Here is a 15,884-nt window from a genome sequence, read left to right on the forward strand (position 1 = left end):
TTAAGTTATTTAACCATGTTTGCTTTGATTTTCTCATCTGTAAAATAAATATTAATAATAACACCTTCCTATTAGGGTTGTTGTATAGATTAAAGGATATTATTATTATTATTATTATTATTATTATTATTATTATTATTATTATTATTATTATTATTATTATAGATATATTGCTTAAAACATTGCCTGGCACATAATAAGCACCACCTAAGTTTTAGCTAGTTTTATTATTGTAACTTATTCATTGAGCCAATAAATATTGATTGAGCACAGGCCCTGTGCCAGAATGTTACTACCTGGTAAGTATATGAGTCTGCTTGGGCTGCTGTAACAAAATACCATCCACTAGGTGGCTAAAACAACAGAAATTTATTACTCACAGTTCTGGAGGCTGGAAAGTTCAAGATCAAGGTCTTGCAGGGTTGGGTGTCTGAGGAGGGCTCTCTTCCTGGCTTGCAGATGGCCACCTTCTTGTTATGTCCTCACATGGCCTTTTCTCAGTATGTGCACATGGAAAGAGAGAAAACTCTCTCATGTCTCTTCTTATAAGGACAGAAATTTCATCATGAAGGCCACACCCTCATGACCTCCTCTAACTGAATTATCTTACAACGGTCCTATCGCCAAATACCATCACACTGGGGGTTAGAGCTTCAACATATGAACTTGGGCAGGGGAGGAGGACACAAATGTCCAGTCCAAAACAGTAAGAATATAATGTTGAACAGGTGAAAGGTCCCTGACCATAAGACACCTACAGTCTGATAGAGGACACAGGCATTATCAGATAATCACTCACATGAGTTTAAAATCACAGATGCAATAATGTTAGGAAGGGCAAATACACATCCCTGTGAGATATAATCATCCTCTGACCACTTAGCCTCAGGCAAAATGCCTCCCAAAATGTTCATATCGAGCATGATTTTGCCTGTGAAGAGCCCAGAGATACCCTCCCACCTTCCAGACGTGTGTGCCTGAAGCCTATACCCCGGAAGCTTACCTGTTTCTTCTCTTTCTCTTGCATGAACTGCAGCTGGAGTACACAGCTCGCCTGGACTTCCTTTGGCGAGTACAGGCCAAAGAGGAGATCAATGAGATGAAGGAGCTGCGGGAACACAATGAGAACATGCTCCGGAATATCTTACCCAGCCACGTGGCTCGCCACTTCCTGGAGAAAGACCGAGACAATGAGGTGAGTCCAGGCTTATGTGGCCAGCAAGAAGGGGTGGTGGGGAGTGGTGTGCAGTTGTTCACATTGATCCCAAGCTCTGGGGAAATTCCATTGTCCTCATATGAGCACATGAGAGGCCATGCCTACCACATGGTGCCAAGCAGCTCAAGCTGCCTAGCACTAAGAAATACACGCATGGCCTCCTCCAGCCTCAGGTGCCTCAGCTATAACATGGGTATAATTAGATCTCCACTGCAAGACTGAATTAGAACTTTGAAGGTTTGTGTACGTGCGTGCATGCATTTAAGTACACACACACACACACACACACACACACTCCATAAAGGGTCTTCAAAAAATTCAAAGAAATATTCATATTATCTTTTAATTCTATTTTTCCACAAACCTTTTGAAGTATGTGTGTGTGTGCATGTGAGTATGTGTGGTTGCGTTTCTCCAATAATTCCATTTCTGGGTATGTACCCAGAAGAATTGAAACAAGTGTCTCAGAGATATTTGTATACCTAGCAGCATTGTTTACAATAGCCAAAAGGTGAAACAACTTAAGTGTTCATCGTTGGATGAATGGATAAACAAAATGTGATACATACACACAATGAAATAGTATTCAGCCTCAAAAAGGAAGGGAATTCTGATTCATGCTACAACATAGATGAACCTTGAGAACATTATGCTAAGTGAAATAAGCCAGTCACAAAAAGACAAATACTGTATGATTCTACTTATGTAAGGTACCTAGAGTAGTCAAATTCATAGAGACAGACAAAAGAATGGTGATTGCCAAGGAGAGGGAGGAGGGGAGAATGAGGAGTTACTGTTTCATGGGCACAGAGTTTCAGTTTTGCAAGATGAACAGAGTTTTGGAGATGAATGGTGGTGAAGGCTGCACAACAAGGTGAATATATTTAATGTCACAGAACTGTACACTTAAAAATGATTAAGATGAGTATATTAATCTGTTCCTGTTGCTTATAACAGAAATACCTGAAACTGGGTAATATATGGAGAAATAATATTTGTTGCTTACAGTTTTGGAGGCTGGGAAGTCCAAAGTCCAGGGAACACATCTGGAGCAGGCCTTGGTGGGTAGTGACTTTCACATCAGTGCAGGTGTCACATGGTGAAATGGCTGAGCAAGAGAGAGACTAACCTCTTCACTCGCTCTCTCTTAAAGCCATCATAATCATGCCAATTACCACCCATTAAACCATCAATGGATTATCCATTTATGACGGTACAGTCCTCACAGTCTAATCACCTCTCAAAGGCCCCACCTTCAAATACCATAACTGGATTTCCCACCCTCCTAACACTGTCACAGTAGGGATTAAGTTTCAATGAGCTGTGGGAGGACATTCCATTCACAGCACTGGTAAGTTGTATGTTATATGTGGTTTTACAACAACTTAAAAAATAATAATAATATAGTATATATATATATATATTCATAAATATTTTTGTGGTTTTACATGTATGTGTCTGTATTATATGTAGATATATATGTGTGTATATCCATCTATCCATTTATATTGTCTTAGCACATTGCCTAGCATATAGTATATGCTCAGAAATGCTCTTTTTACTTAAAACTGTTTTTTTCTTATCATATAATGCCTGAAGAGCCACTCGGTGAAGGCAATGCAGAAGTCTGAAATCAAGGTGCATGCTCAGAAATGCTCTTTTTACTTAAAACTGTTTTTTTTTTATCATATAATGCCTGAAGAGCCACTCGGTGAAGGCAATGCAGAAGTCTGAAATCAAGGTGTTGGGAGACATGTGCTTTCTCTGGACGGTCTAGGGGAAAATCCCTCACTGCTTCTTCCAGCTTTTCTGGTAGTCCCGTGTTCCCCAACTTGTGGCCACATCACTCTAATCTCTGCCTCTGTCTTCACATGGCCCTTCTTATAAAGGCATGTGTCCTCTCCTCTTTTATAAGGACACCAGTCATTAGATTTAGGGCCCACACTAATCTGGTATGATCTCATTTTAACTTAATGGCATCTGCAAAGACCCTCTTTCCAAATAAGGTCACATTCTGATGCCCCAGGTGGACATAAACGTTGAGGGGACACTATGCAGCCCTTCAAGGATAACAGTAGATGGTGAGTTATGTGGAAGGAACCCTGGCTGGAGCCTGGTGGGTGGGGCAGTGTTCAGGTTTGAGCACACTTTAAAGTGGAATGGGAGCCTTTGGAAAGTTTTAAGTTTAACCTAATTGATTGGCTGCTGGTAGAGAATGGTTAGGAAGATCACAAGAGTGGAAGCCAATTAGGAGACCCTAAAACAGCCAAATAAAACCCTGCTAAGGAGGCCTAGGATGGTGGCAATGGAGATGGAGAGAAGGAGATGAGTTCAGATGCCTTAGGAGGTGGGATCAATAGGACTCAACAATGGAGCAGACGTGGGAGGTAACAAATGAAGAAAACAAACAACCTGGCTCACCCCCTAACTTCCAAGGGAAAGTAACTCAAGAGGAAACTGAGAGGTGCCTTTGAATGCCTGAAGGGTGTCCATGTGACGGGATTTGGATTTACTCTGTAAGACTCCTGAGGGAAGACCTAGAACCATGAACAGGACCACAGGGAACACCTTTGGGCTTTGTATCAGGAAGAGCCTTACAAGGATAGAGCCACCAGGCCATCTTGTCCCCATGAGACTGTGAGATCCACTGGGGTAGGGCCCACATCGGCCTTGGTCACCCCTATTCCTTGGGGCCTGGTGTGTCTGCCCTGCGGCCTCTGCTCATTATAGGTCTGCAGGTGAACCGGAGTGGTGAGTTCCCTTGCTGAAGGATTCACTAGGGAGAGCTGACCCAATGCACAAAGACACTACAAAGGCAGTATTGTGCGGGAGGTAGGGCTAAGACAACCCTCCCAAAACTAGATTTTCAAACTGAGCTAAAAGGGAGTGAAAGACTCTTAGAACAAAGGTTACAAACTGGATGACCCCAGGACAAATCTAGCTAGTGATCCAGTTGGCGGGGACAGTGGCTCATTGTTGGTTGGTTGGTTTATTTGTTTTAATTTGTGGATGTGGACGCCTTTAGGTATAGAATGGGCTCTCCAATTTACCCATCTATACCCTGCCACTTATGTTACCTGCAAGGGCCCCTATAGACATTCAGGTTTCTGATCCTTGTCTTGAGACTCTAGAGAGTAGAACTGGGAAAGATCTATAGGGTCCATATCCCATCCAAGCCACCAAAGAAGGACCACTGGAAGAGAAGCCAAGGGAATGAGTAATCAGTGACTTGAATCATCACCTCTCAAGGTACTCAGGTCCTTAAGGGTCTCTCAGACACAGACCAAAGTACCACCCAACCTTCCTCAACAGATGGAGTTCTCTGGAATTGAGCTTAGGCCTGGTTTTCTCAATGCTCCCTAAGGTCGGAGACTTTGTTGCAAGAGCTTCTTGACAAAGCCATGAAAGCAGAGAGAATGTTGATGTGCATCAGACATGACCACCAGATGGAGAGGGTGAAACACTGGAACCTCAGAGGGGAAACCCAAAGAGAAATGAAAGGGAAGCTGCTTTCAGTCAAGACACCAAAACAATAAGATATTTGGAACGAGTGGGAAGAGCAAGGACATACCGATTTTATCCTGAAAGGAAGGAAACCAAGCAGAGATGCATCCCAACACTCCAGGGTGTCATCCGGGCCAACCCCCCTGGAGCAAAACTAATGTCAGCTTCTGCCTTAATCGTGTGAATATGACATTTTCAGTAAAATACCTTGTCAGGATTATTCGAGGTTTTATAAATATTTAAACAGTTCACACTCAACTAGGATTAAAACTGAACGTGTTTGCATTGCCTAGAGAATTTTCACATTACGATGAAATATCATTTACTGAACACCTACTGCGTGCCAGATACCAAGAGAGGCAATTGACAAAAACTTTCTTTCATTCCATTCACAGCCTTATGAGGAGAGTTCTATCAGCTCCACGTTACTGATGAAAGAACTGGGGCTCTGAGAGGTTCACGGCCCGCCTCGCTTTCTTCAAGCAGAGCTATACCTCAAATCCAGTCCCTTGTACTTCTTTCTTCTGTGCCACCTGCCCCCGCTTCCCAGGCTGCTGCCATTGTTGTCCCCAGAGTGAGGCAAGACTAGGAGTGTGTGTGTTTGTATGTGTGTGTGTGTGTGTGTGCGCATGTGTAGGGGAGAAAGAGGGAGAAAAACAGAAAATGTAGTATAATATGTGAAGGGTGACAGAGCAGGGGAGGACTGCTGTGGCCTGCCAGAATTCCCAATTTTGTGTCCTGTTACTGTAAGTGGCAAAGCCATCTTTAGCTTCTCCTCTTGTTACAAATCTTAACTGTGCTACAAACCTCAGAAAATCTGATTGGGACATCTGTGTTTCACGGGGCCACAGCAGTGCCCAGGCATGGCCTTTTCCTTCCTGGCCAGGCATCCCCCATGGGCTCCGTCCCTGGGGTGGCAGTACATTCACAGTCGAACATCAGCTGACCTAGAGGAGCAGTCACTTCGTGCAAATAGACTCCGACTGACTTCTTTGCATGTATGTGGGCCTCACTCTTCAGGAAATGATTCCACAGGCCTCACTCAAAGAAGATCAGACTGCACAACCTCTGGCTGGCAAAGGCAGATGACTTCTTGTGTGTAACCGGTGTATGTGTCCCAGACCACAGCAGCCAGGGGTGAGCTCAGAGCCACCACTGGCATTGTTGCTGCAAGCTCAGCCTCTCTTTCCTCTCCTCTCTCAAATTCCAACCCTTCTTCAGTCCCTCCAAGGGAGACCGTGAGAGCTAGTGGGAAAAGCCCAAGCTATTACACCAGTGAGACCTGTGTTCAAATCCCAGCCCTGCCATTTACCAGCTGTGTGATTTAGGGCAAGTTAGTGGAGGGAAAGCATTCCAGGCAGACAGGCCCAAGTGGCCAAAGGCATAGAGATGCAGTACTGTAGGATATTTGCTGAGAAGCAGGAGTGGGAAGACCACAAGCACCCTAGTATTTAAAAAAGAATAGAGATCAAAGCAAACGTGTCATAGGTACAAAGGGACAAGTCTTGAAGGGCATTGAAGGTGCTCAGATTTTATTCTGTGTGCAATAAGGAGGTAAGAATTATTATCCCCATTTCATAGATAAAGAAACTGAGGCTCAAAGAAGGAAAAGAACTTGCACAAAGCTAAGAGTAGTGAGCTTGAATTCAAACCCAGGTATGTGAAACACCAAAGCCAGAGTGTTTTTTCTCCTTCATCACTGTACATGCATGCAGAGAAGGGGAGCAGTGACAAGCCATGACTCAAGCCATCCACACACAGGGCAGCAGACAGCGCCTCAACTCCTGGAAGCGTCCTGTCCAAGGCTGTTCTGGTCGTGTCACCTGTACAGAGGTTCTGGCAGTATCTGCTATTCTGATGGGCTTTTGGCTTAGAATAGTGCTCACCTTCCCTTAGCAGGAACTTACTTGCAGATAAAACCAGCTGGGGGTCCACGCCTGGGTGGATCATCACTGTCAAGCAGGCTAGTGCTGAGTCCCAGGAAACCTGCTGGCTCATCACGGCTTTATTAAGAGCTGTCGGAAGGACACTAGCAAGGGCAGCTGTCCCAGGTGCTGGAGAGTCCACAGAACATAAATTCCATCTCTGCCACTAACTAGCTGTGTGACCCAGGACAGGTTACCAGCCTCTCAGAGTCCACATCCTTGTCTGATCAATGAGGGAAATAATACTGATCTTGCTGAGTTGGTGAGACAACTAAATTGGGTAAGAGCACATTCAGTGCCCAACGCAGCCTCCTGCAAAGCAACTTCAGTATACAAAGTCCGTAACCGTGCTCAAAAGCCCTGTGTTGTGTTCTGGGCTCAGTTCTGGCTTCTCCTCTCTTTACCTCTGTGGCTATAAGTGATAACCTTTTCTGGGCCTCATTTGTCTTGTTATGCTACAAAGGAAGCATAACAGTGCTTCCCAACTTAATCCAATTTGTGGCATTTACATGACTTGTTACAATAGAGTACTTACGTGGTACTTGGCTTCTTTTAAGAGCACACTGGTTTTTAGCTATGATTATTTTTGGAAAAGTGTGAGCCATCATTATTTTTTCTCCTGCTTCCCGTCACAGCTGCACCTTCCATCCATTCATTCAGCAAGTATTTACTGAGGGGCAACCATGTGCCAGGTGTCGTTCTAGACACTGCGGTTAAAACAGTGAATGAAGCAGACAACTCCTTGCTTCTATAAAGCATGTCTTTTCACGGAAAGACAGACAGCAAAGCAAATAAATAAATACATGAGGGCACTTCAAAAAGTTTGTGGGAAGACGGAATGAAAAGATAATACAAATCTTACCATGAACTTTATGACGTACCCATATATAATATAGTGTTAAGTGGTGATGAATTCTATGAGGATAGGAGAAGCAGAATAAAGACACGGAGGATTGAAAGAGCATTTACACCGGTGTCTCAGTCCCTTTGTGCTGGTGTAACAAAATACCTGAAAGTAGGTAGTGTTTAAGGAACAGAAATGTATTTCCTCTTAGTTCTGGAGGCTGGGAAGTCCAAGATCAAGGTACCAGCAGGTTCAGCGTCTGGTGAGGGCCCTGGTCTCTGCTTCCAAGATGGCACTTTGAACGCTGCATTCACACACAACAGAAGGTCAGAAGAGAAGAAACCCATTCCCTCAAGTCCTTTCACAAAGCCCTAATCCCATTCATGAGAGCTCTGCCCTTGACCTAACCACCTCCTGCAGGCCCACTTCTTAATGCTATCACATTTGTGATTAAAGTTTATTTTTGCTTTCGTATTTTTGTCATTATTAGCATATTCATCATTACAAATCATGATTTTTCTTTATGCTCTTTACCTGACCTATCCTTCCCCAAACCTCTCCCTACCCCCACCTCTAGTAACCTTAGATTTGTTCACTCCTTCTGAAAGTTCAACCAATTGTTGTGGTCTTTTCTTGCTTGCTTGCTTGCTTGCTTTCCTTCCTTCTTTCTTAGCATCCAGTTATAAGTGAGAACATGCATTATTTCTCTTTCCTTGTCTGGCTTATTTCACTTAACATAATTTTCTCCAGACTCATCCATGCTGCTGCAAATGGCAGAATTTCACTCTTTTTTTATGGACAAGTAGTATTCCATTATGGCTGAATAGTATTCCACATTTCCCTTATGATCCAGCAATCCCACTGCTGAGTATATACCCAGAGGAATGGAAATCATCATGTTGAAGGGATACCTCCACTCCCACGTTAATCACAGCTCTATTTACAATAGCCAAGATATGGAACCAACTTAAGTGTCCTTCAACAGATTAAATTTTAGCATATGAATTTTGGAGGACACATTCAGACAATAGCAGGGGTCATGGAAGGTCTCTCTGAAGAGATGACATTTGAGTAGAGACCTGAATGATGTGAAAGAACACTAGTAAGGTCAACAGGCCTCATACATGTTTCTCCCCTGTGGAGAGGTGGCTTAGTTTGGTATAAGAAACTCAGGACTTGAAATCAGACATGCCCAGGCAGGTGAATGGCTAGACTATAGTTGCTGAGCAACGAGAAGCCCAAAGTCTGCACACTGGCACATGAGGGTGGGAGAGGGGCATGTGTACACGCTCAAAATCCTCTACAAAGTCCAAATGTCTACTTCCAACCAACCAAAGGAAGATGACAATGAAACAATAATATTTTTTCTATATTCGTCCATTCCTTCCCAGTTTACAGAATGTTTGTATCTTCTCTAAGCCTAAAATAGCAAGAAAGAGATGGGCACACTTAAAGCCATTGCTTGGAGTGAGTTGAAGGAAGGGGCTGTCTCTAAAGGTTTGGGTAAGTGGGCTGGAGCTCTTCCATGTGTCCCTGCAAGTCCCCCCACCCTTTTGTCCCTGCTCTGCTTGGGTGGGAAGACTGACCTGCTTGAGCTACATCAATGACCTCCCATGCTCTCTGGCACCCAGTTGTAAGTCACCAACAGTGGGTGCTGGGTAGTAGACCAGATGGAGGGGGAAGGAGGGTGAGGTCAAGATGTTCATTCCCTTGGATTCACCTGAGGCTGGCTATGCCCCACCACAGGAACTGACAGCTCTTCTCAGGGCCACTGCTGTGCTGCCTCCAATGTCACATCAACTCAATCTTCTGGGCTCTTCTCATCCCTTTGAACCTAGGGGGATGACAGTTCTGCGGCCACTGGCCCTGGATTCCTGAGGTATTTCTTGGGGTTCCCCTACACTCTACCTTCATCTTTCTAATTAAGCCCTTTATAAACTAACCCTCTTTGAATCATCTTGATCTGAATGAGCCATGTCTTTTCTGTTGGGTCCCTAATTGAAGCAGTGGAGATAAAGAAGGGATGAGAAAGCATTCTGGGGTAAGCAATTCTGGGAAGCTCTTAGCTCTTAGCACCCCCAGGCCCAAAGGGACAAGGGGTAAAAGCAGTTCTGGAACCAAAGAGAGTAGCCGCTGTCAACCGTGGCATGGAGTAGCAAACAGAGACCGCGCGTGCAGCATCTTTATGCAAGCAAGGGAAAATGCAGAGCCGGAAGCAGCATCCCCTCCTGCAGCCGAGCCACCTGGGGCCAGAGGATGCATCTTACTCGCCCAAAGTTATGTGACCACATCTGTGGGGCTTGTTCTCTCCTCTCTTCCCGCAATCCTGCCTTGACCCACTAAGGAAAGAATTCCCTTCCACCCGGTAGGGAAGTGCTAGGGAAGGAGTTTAAACCTCTCTTGCCATCCTTCATCCTTCTGATTGAGGAGGATATGATCGGGGAGAACCAGAGTCACTGGGCCACGGGTCTCTGGCAGGAGCGCCTTAGTCTGTCTTATCTCTTCTTGGGCCTGTTTGTGCCCAGGATGAACAAGCTGTCTCCTCCCACATAGCAAGCCCAGCTGCACAGGTCACTCTCCCTCACCCCCATGAAGGTGGACACCCACCATTTTTCAGGTTCCTTGCCTGCTCCTGGGAGGATAAGTCAGGTCAGTCCAGTCTGTCTCATGGAAAGAGCAGGAAGTTGCCATTTTGGCCTCAGATCTAAGCCACATTGTCCAATCCATCATTATCTGAGAGCCTATGTTTGGGAGCTTGGTCTTCTATTGGCAATTAGTCCCTTCTGCCACTCTCCCCACCAGTTAGCATCTGTCAGAGAGGAGGGCTGAGTCTCTGCCCACCCTTTTCCCACCCCTCCAACCTCCATAAAGATGCAACAGAGTCAAGATCCTAATTCAGGTCCTAATTCTTCAGATTCAGTGCTCTTTGTACTGTGGGCCCCTCCAATGTCAAGTCTCCCTTCTATTCATATGCACAAACCAGAACCCGTTTCCGGCTCCAATGACTTTTGTCCCTACTTATCCCTGTTAGTGGTGTCGTTGCTATTGTTACTATTATTAGAAGAAGCATGGGCTCTGGAGTCAGACTGTCTGGGTGTAAACTCCAGCTCTACCTCCTAACAACTGGGGCTTTGGTAAAGTACTTCATCTCTACATACCTCATTTTCCCCACACGTAAAATAAGGGTCTCGATTACATCTGCCTCGTGAGGCTTCTGTGAGCATTAAATGAGATGACGCATAGGGCCGTGTTCTGCATTGCGCCTGGCATGTAGTAAGTTCTCAAGGAAAGCAGCTGACATCACTATCATTAGTTTACTATTTAAGCATTCAGAGCATTCTGAATGTTGGCAAAACTGAGGAATAAAAAAACTAAGGAGAAGAGTATGGGAAGAGCTAGGATTCACTAGAACACACAAGTAAACAAACAACAGTTAAGAACCCTCTGGGGACTGGTCATTTTATATCATGGAGGCATCTACATCACAGGACATAGACTGCAGTGGGTGGTCATGGACTTGGACTATGTAGTTATGGGATGGATTTCAGAGGGTAGGATTTTGTCTTTTTTCTCTATTTTTAAGCAGAAAATAGAAATAGAGGTGTTGTAGACTGAATTGTATGCTAGGATCAATGGCATGTGCTTTTTGCCCTCACGGAGTCCACACTTAAAGGAAGAGATGGACGGTAAGACAAAATGGAGGTGGCAAGGGTCATACTGTAGAGTGGCTCAGGGTCCTGCCCCCATCTGTGAGTCTGGGAATGTTTATGGCAGACATGGTCTCTAAGTGGCTAGTGAAGGCAGAAAACAAGAATTAGCCTGGTGACGGAGGCTAACTGCAGGGAAGGAAGGACATTTCCCACCAAGGACAGGCAGTAGGAATAAAAGCATTTAAGTGTGTTTGTGTCTTTGTTTGGCTTCCTCCAGAAGCAAACCCTGAGACAAGAATTCGAGCACAACTAGTTTCCTTGGAGGTGGTCCCAGGATACACGGGTAGGAAGGAGAGTGAGAGGGAAGGCAACCGATAAATGACACATTATCAGATTAGTTACCTCTGTGCACAGCTGGAGCTTAATCCCACTGGGGAATTCGGGGAAATGGTGTCAAAGCATACCGCAAAGTTCTGCGGCCCGCGGGGCGGAGGAGCTTCGGGCACTGGTTGAGAGCTGCTCCTGCGGGCATTGATTTCCTGGTGCTTTCAGCCTGCGGCTCGTGTGAGCAGAGTGCCCTCTAGTGGCTAGAGAAAAACCACATGCAAGAAACTCAAGTCTGAACCTCAGGTGAGAGAAGCCAGGCAGGGCACCTACAGCGTCCACCAGTGTGTGCATGGAAGTACAGATGCTTCGGTGTTTCTGAAGCACAAGGTCCAACCTAGGGAATTTCAGGCAATGAGGCTGAAGAGATAGGTGGAAGCACGGGCAGAAATATATGTCATACGACAGTGTTGGAGCTTTATCCTGAGGAAACTCGCGGGCCATTGGAGGGTCTTAAGAACGGGAGAGGCATGGTCAATATTGTGTCTTTAAAAAATCACTCTGGCTTCCATGTTGAGGATGCCTGTGAATGGGACAAGATTGGAGTCAGGGAACCCAGTAGACGGCTCTCCTATTAGTGGTCAAGGAGAAAAATGGAAACGGGCTGATTTTTTTTTTTTTAAAGAAAGCAATGGTATAGAGGGGTTAGAAGACAAAAATAAACCCAGCAGGACTTGGTAATTTATTAAGTGTGGACTTGATGGGGAAGAAGAAGTAAGGGTGGCTCTGAGAGTCTCTCACCGTGATGATTTGGCAATGCTGGCGTTAAATGGAGAATGGAGGAGCAGGTGCAGCTTTACTAGTAGAGAAGATGCATTTGTAATTTGAGGCACATAAGGACAACCCAACATGAGCCATAGAAGTTTGGAGCCCAAAAAGGAGTACTGACCTGGAAACAGGAATTTTGAAATTGAAGCACATGGTGTTGGAAAGGCTGAGAGTGNGGCATCCTTGAAGGGGCCAGGCATAAGGCAAACAAAGGATGTCTCTAAAGCATAGAAAGTCGAGAGACTCAAGATCTTGAAAGTGACCAGTCTTCAGAGGTGTCCAGTAAGATATGAACTGACATGTGTGCGTTGATTTTTTGGCTTTGGTGGGCTGGCCTCTTCTCGGTTCATTTCATTCCAGCTGAGATGTGAATGGGCATGAAGAGTGTGGGAACAGGCAGCAGGGAAAGCTGGTCCGAGAAGTTTGGAAGCAGCGATGAAGAGAGACTGGCCGACAGTCACGAGGGTCTGCAGGATCCCGGACATGTTCTTCTTTTTCTTAGAAGAGGAGCAGGAAGAGGAGGACAGGAGAAATAAATAGGAAAGAAAAGGGTTACTGAGGGAGTAAGCTGCTGAAGAACTTGTACAGGGGTCAGGAGCTCAGGTGAAAACATTGACCTTCAGCAGGAGAAAAAAAACACCATCCAGGGTTGAAGCAGAAGAGACAAAAATGAGTATGAACTTAGATGAGAGTCTGAGGGTTGGAGCAGAGGTAAGTCACTGCTGAGAGCCACAGTCATAACTCCGGTCCCAGCTGAGGATGGAGATCATGAATTTTCAATGGCTTCCATCCATATGGCAATGATGCTGATATTATGGTGCAATGGACTGAAAGTTTATGTCCTCCCAAAATTCACATGTTGAAATCCTAACCCCTAAGTTGGCAATATTAGGAAGTGGAGACTTTGGGAGATGATTAGGTCATGAGCATGGAGCCCTCAGGAAGGGGGCTAGTACCCTTACAAAAGAGACCCCAGAGCTGCCTCACCCCACCCTCCACATGAGGACACATCAAGAAAGTGCCAATGTACCATGAAGTGGGCCCTCAGCAGACACCAAATCTGCTGGTGCCTTGATCTTGGACCTCTCGGCCTCCAGAACTGTGGGAAATAAATTTCTGTTGTTTATAAGCCACCCAGTCTAGGGTATTTTGTTATCACAGCCTGAATGGACTAAGACATATGGTGTTGATGTAATGGTGTCCAAGCTCCCATTTTCTGTCCTCTCTGTGGGTACCTGTGTGTGTGTAGACGCACACATATGCACAGGTAGCATCAGTGCAAACCTGCCTTCTGATGACCATTTCTGGCTCCCTCTGTGTGTCCCTGTCCAGGACCTGTATTCTCAATCCTACGATGCTGTCGGGGTGATGTTTGCCTCCATCCCAGGATTTGCAGACTTTTACTCTCAGACAGAAATGAATAACCAGGGAGTGGAATGCCTGCGCTTGCTGAACGAGATCATTGCTGACTTCGATGAGGTAAACCTATGCTTCAGGAATTTACAGTGACAAATGGGTGTCATTGTTGTCATAGCATTATGTTATTCGCTGTAGGAATGACTTTTCTTTTCTTTTTTTTTTTTGCACTTACAGAATTCCAGGTTGCATCATAAATTTTGCACTTACAGAATTCCATGTTGCATCATAAACAGGGACATTATTATCTGAGTTAATTACCACCTGAGATAAATGTATAAATATTGTTTCTCCATTTTGGGGGTCAGGAACATAAGCTTCGGAGAGGCTAGGCAACTTAACTCAATGTCACACAACTAGCAAATGGCAAAACCAAGACTTGACCAGAGGCCTTTCTGAGGCTGATCCTGCTCAGACACAGACATCACAGAGACTAGACACTGATGAGGACGTTTCTCCATCTGCTCAAAGTGGCCAAAGATAAAACCATCAATTAGCATTTGGTCAGAAAACTAAACACAAGTATAAACAGATAGCAATTCTTCTTCCAGGTTCCATGAGTCTAAAAGACACATAATGGGGGGGAAATACTCAGCCTTGACTTCAGTTACATTGATAAATTTGACAGGAGGTGGGCCCTCTCCTCCCCCACCCACATCGTGAAGGACCCCAGAGTCCATCCAATTGCTGAAGCCTGAGATGGGAAGCAAGTGACCCGTTGAGAAAGTGCTGGGAGGAAGCCCAGCAAAGATGTGGGATCGACTGCAGTCTAGCCTCAGCCTGATCCCACAGGGAGCTCAGGAGCATAAGAGGCACAATTGTCACAGGGAGGCCATGGGGCCAGGCTAGTGGACACCCTCATTGGTCAGTCGTTGGTTGCGGGCTGTCCTTGGTACATTACCTCCCAAGTATTTCCAGCAAGGGGTTTCCTTCTAGCCCAGGGCAATTCTCGCAGAAAGGTTGCAGCAATGCCTTGTCAGTCACCAGCGCTTATGGCATTCCAGAGGATGGCCCCGTGAAGGTGTTTTGGGTGGGACACCAACCACATCTACTACATCACCCTAAACAGCATCCTCTCCCTCAGTCCCCACATTCTGTCCAGCTCCTGAGTCCTGTGAATTCCCTCTTCTTTTTTTATTCATGGTGTACAACATGATGTTTTGATATATGTATACACTGTGGTATGAGTACATCAAGCTAATTAACATATCTGTGACGCATAACTTACCATTTTTTGTGATGGAAACATTTAAAATCCACTCTATTAGCACATTATTATTAACTATAGTCACCATGCTGTACGATAGATCTGCAGAACTTATTCCTCCTGTCGAACTGAAACTTCGTACCTTTCAACCAACCCCATTTCCACCCCACCCCTAGCCCCTGGTAACTCTCTGCTTGTGAGTATGACTTCCGATTCCACGTACAATTGAGATCCTGCAATACTCATCTCTCTGTGCCTGACTTATTTCACCTAGCATTCTGTCCTTCAAGTCCATCCATGTTGTCACAAACCACAGGATTTCCTTCTTTTTGTGGCTGAGTATTATTCCATTGTGCATATACACACACTTTCCTTATCCACTCACCCACTGATGGACACTTAGTTGATTCCATATCTTGGCTGCTGTGACTGTGCTGTGAGGAACACGGGAGTGCAGACATCTTGTCGACCTTCTTTGTCACTCTGTGACCTGCCCCCTTTTTCACCATCAGTGCTGCCCCTGCCTTGCTTCTGGCTGTGTAATTATTTCCCACCTGGATGACTGCAGCCATCTCCCAACTGCTCTGCCTGTCTGCATCTCACCGTCAGCAACCACCAAAGGCGGGAGTATTTTCTCACATCCCTCTGAATCCTAAAACCCTTCAGTGGCTCCCCTTTGCCAGCTCCTTAGCAGGAAGCCTGAGGCCTCACCCTCACTGCCTCTGCTCCCTCTCCTGCCTTAGCCCTCACTGCGTGGCCCCCTGACCCCTACTGTCAGCACCACCTAACTACTTACAAGCCAGCATCCCACCTGGCTACTTCACACTGCTCTTGCCACCGAGAAATGATGCCATCCCTACCCCATCCTCTCTTCCTCCACTCCAAGCCTAGCTGAAAATCTAACACTCATTTTTTTTTTCTTTTTGTCTTTTTTTCGTGACCGGCAACGGATCGCAACCCTCAGTGTCGC

At 45.5% G+C, this 15,884-nt stretch overlaps 1 protein-coding gene across 1 annotated transcript in view; it reads left to right on the forward strand.

Annotated features, from left to right (window-relative positions):
- ADCY8 (adenylate cyclase 8 (brain)) overlaps positions 1–15,884 on the forward strand; it is a gene marked incomplete at its 5' end in the record, with an annotated part of 128,380 nt that overhangs the window by 101,061 nt on the left and 11,435 nt on the right. Inside the window, 2 exons of the mRNA XM_008574415.1 lie at positions 1,037–1,195; positions 13,624–13,770. Coding sequence (XP_008572637.1) covers positions 1,037–1,195; positions 13,624–13,770 — 306 coding nt within the window. The remainder of the gene's footprint in view (positions 1–1,036; positions 1,196–13,623; positions 13,771–15,884) is intronic.

This window comes from Galeopterus variegatus, unplaced genomic scaffold, assembly GCF_000696425.1.
Source record: "Galeopterus variegatus unplaced genomic scaffold, G_variegatus-3.0.2 Scaffold1043, whole genome shotgun sequence".
NCBI lineage: Eukaryota > Metazoa > Chordata > Mammalia > Dermoptera > Cynocephalidae > Galeopterus > Galeopterus variegatus.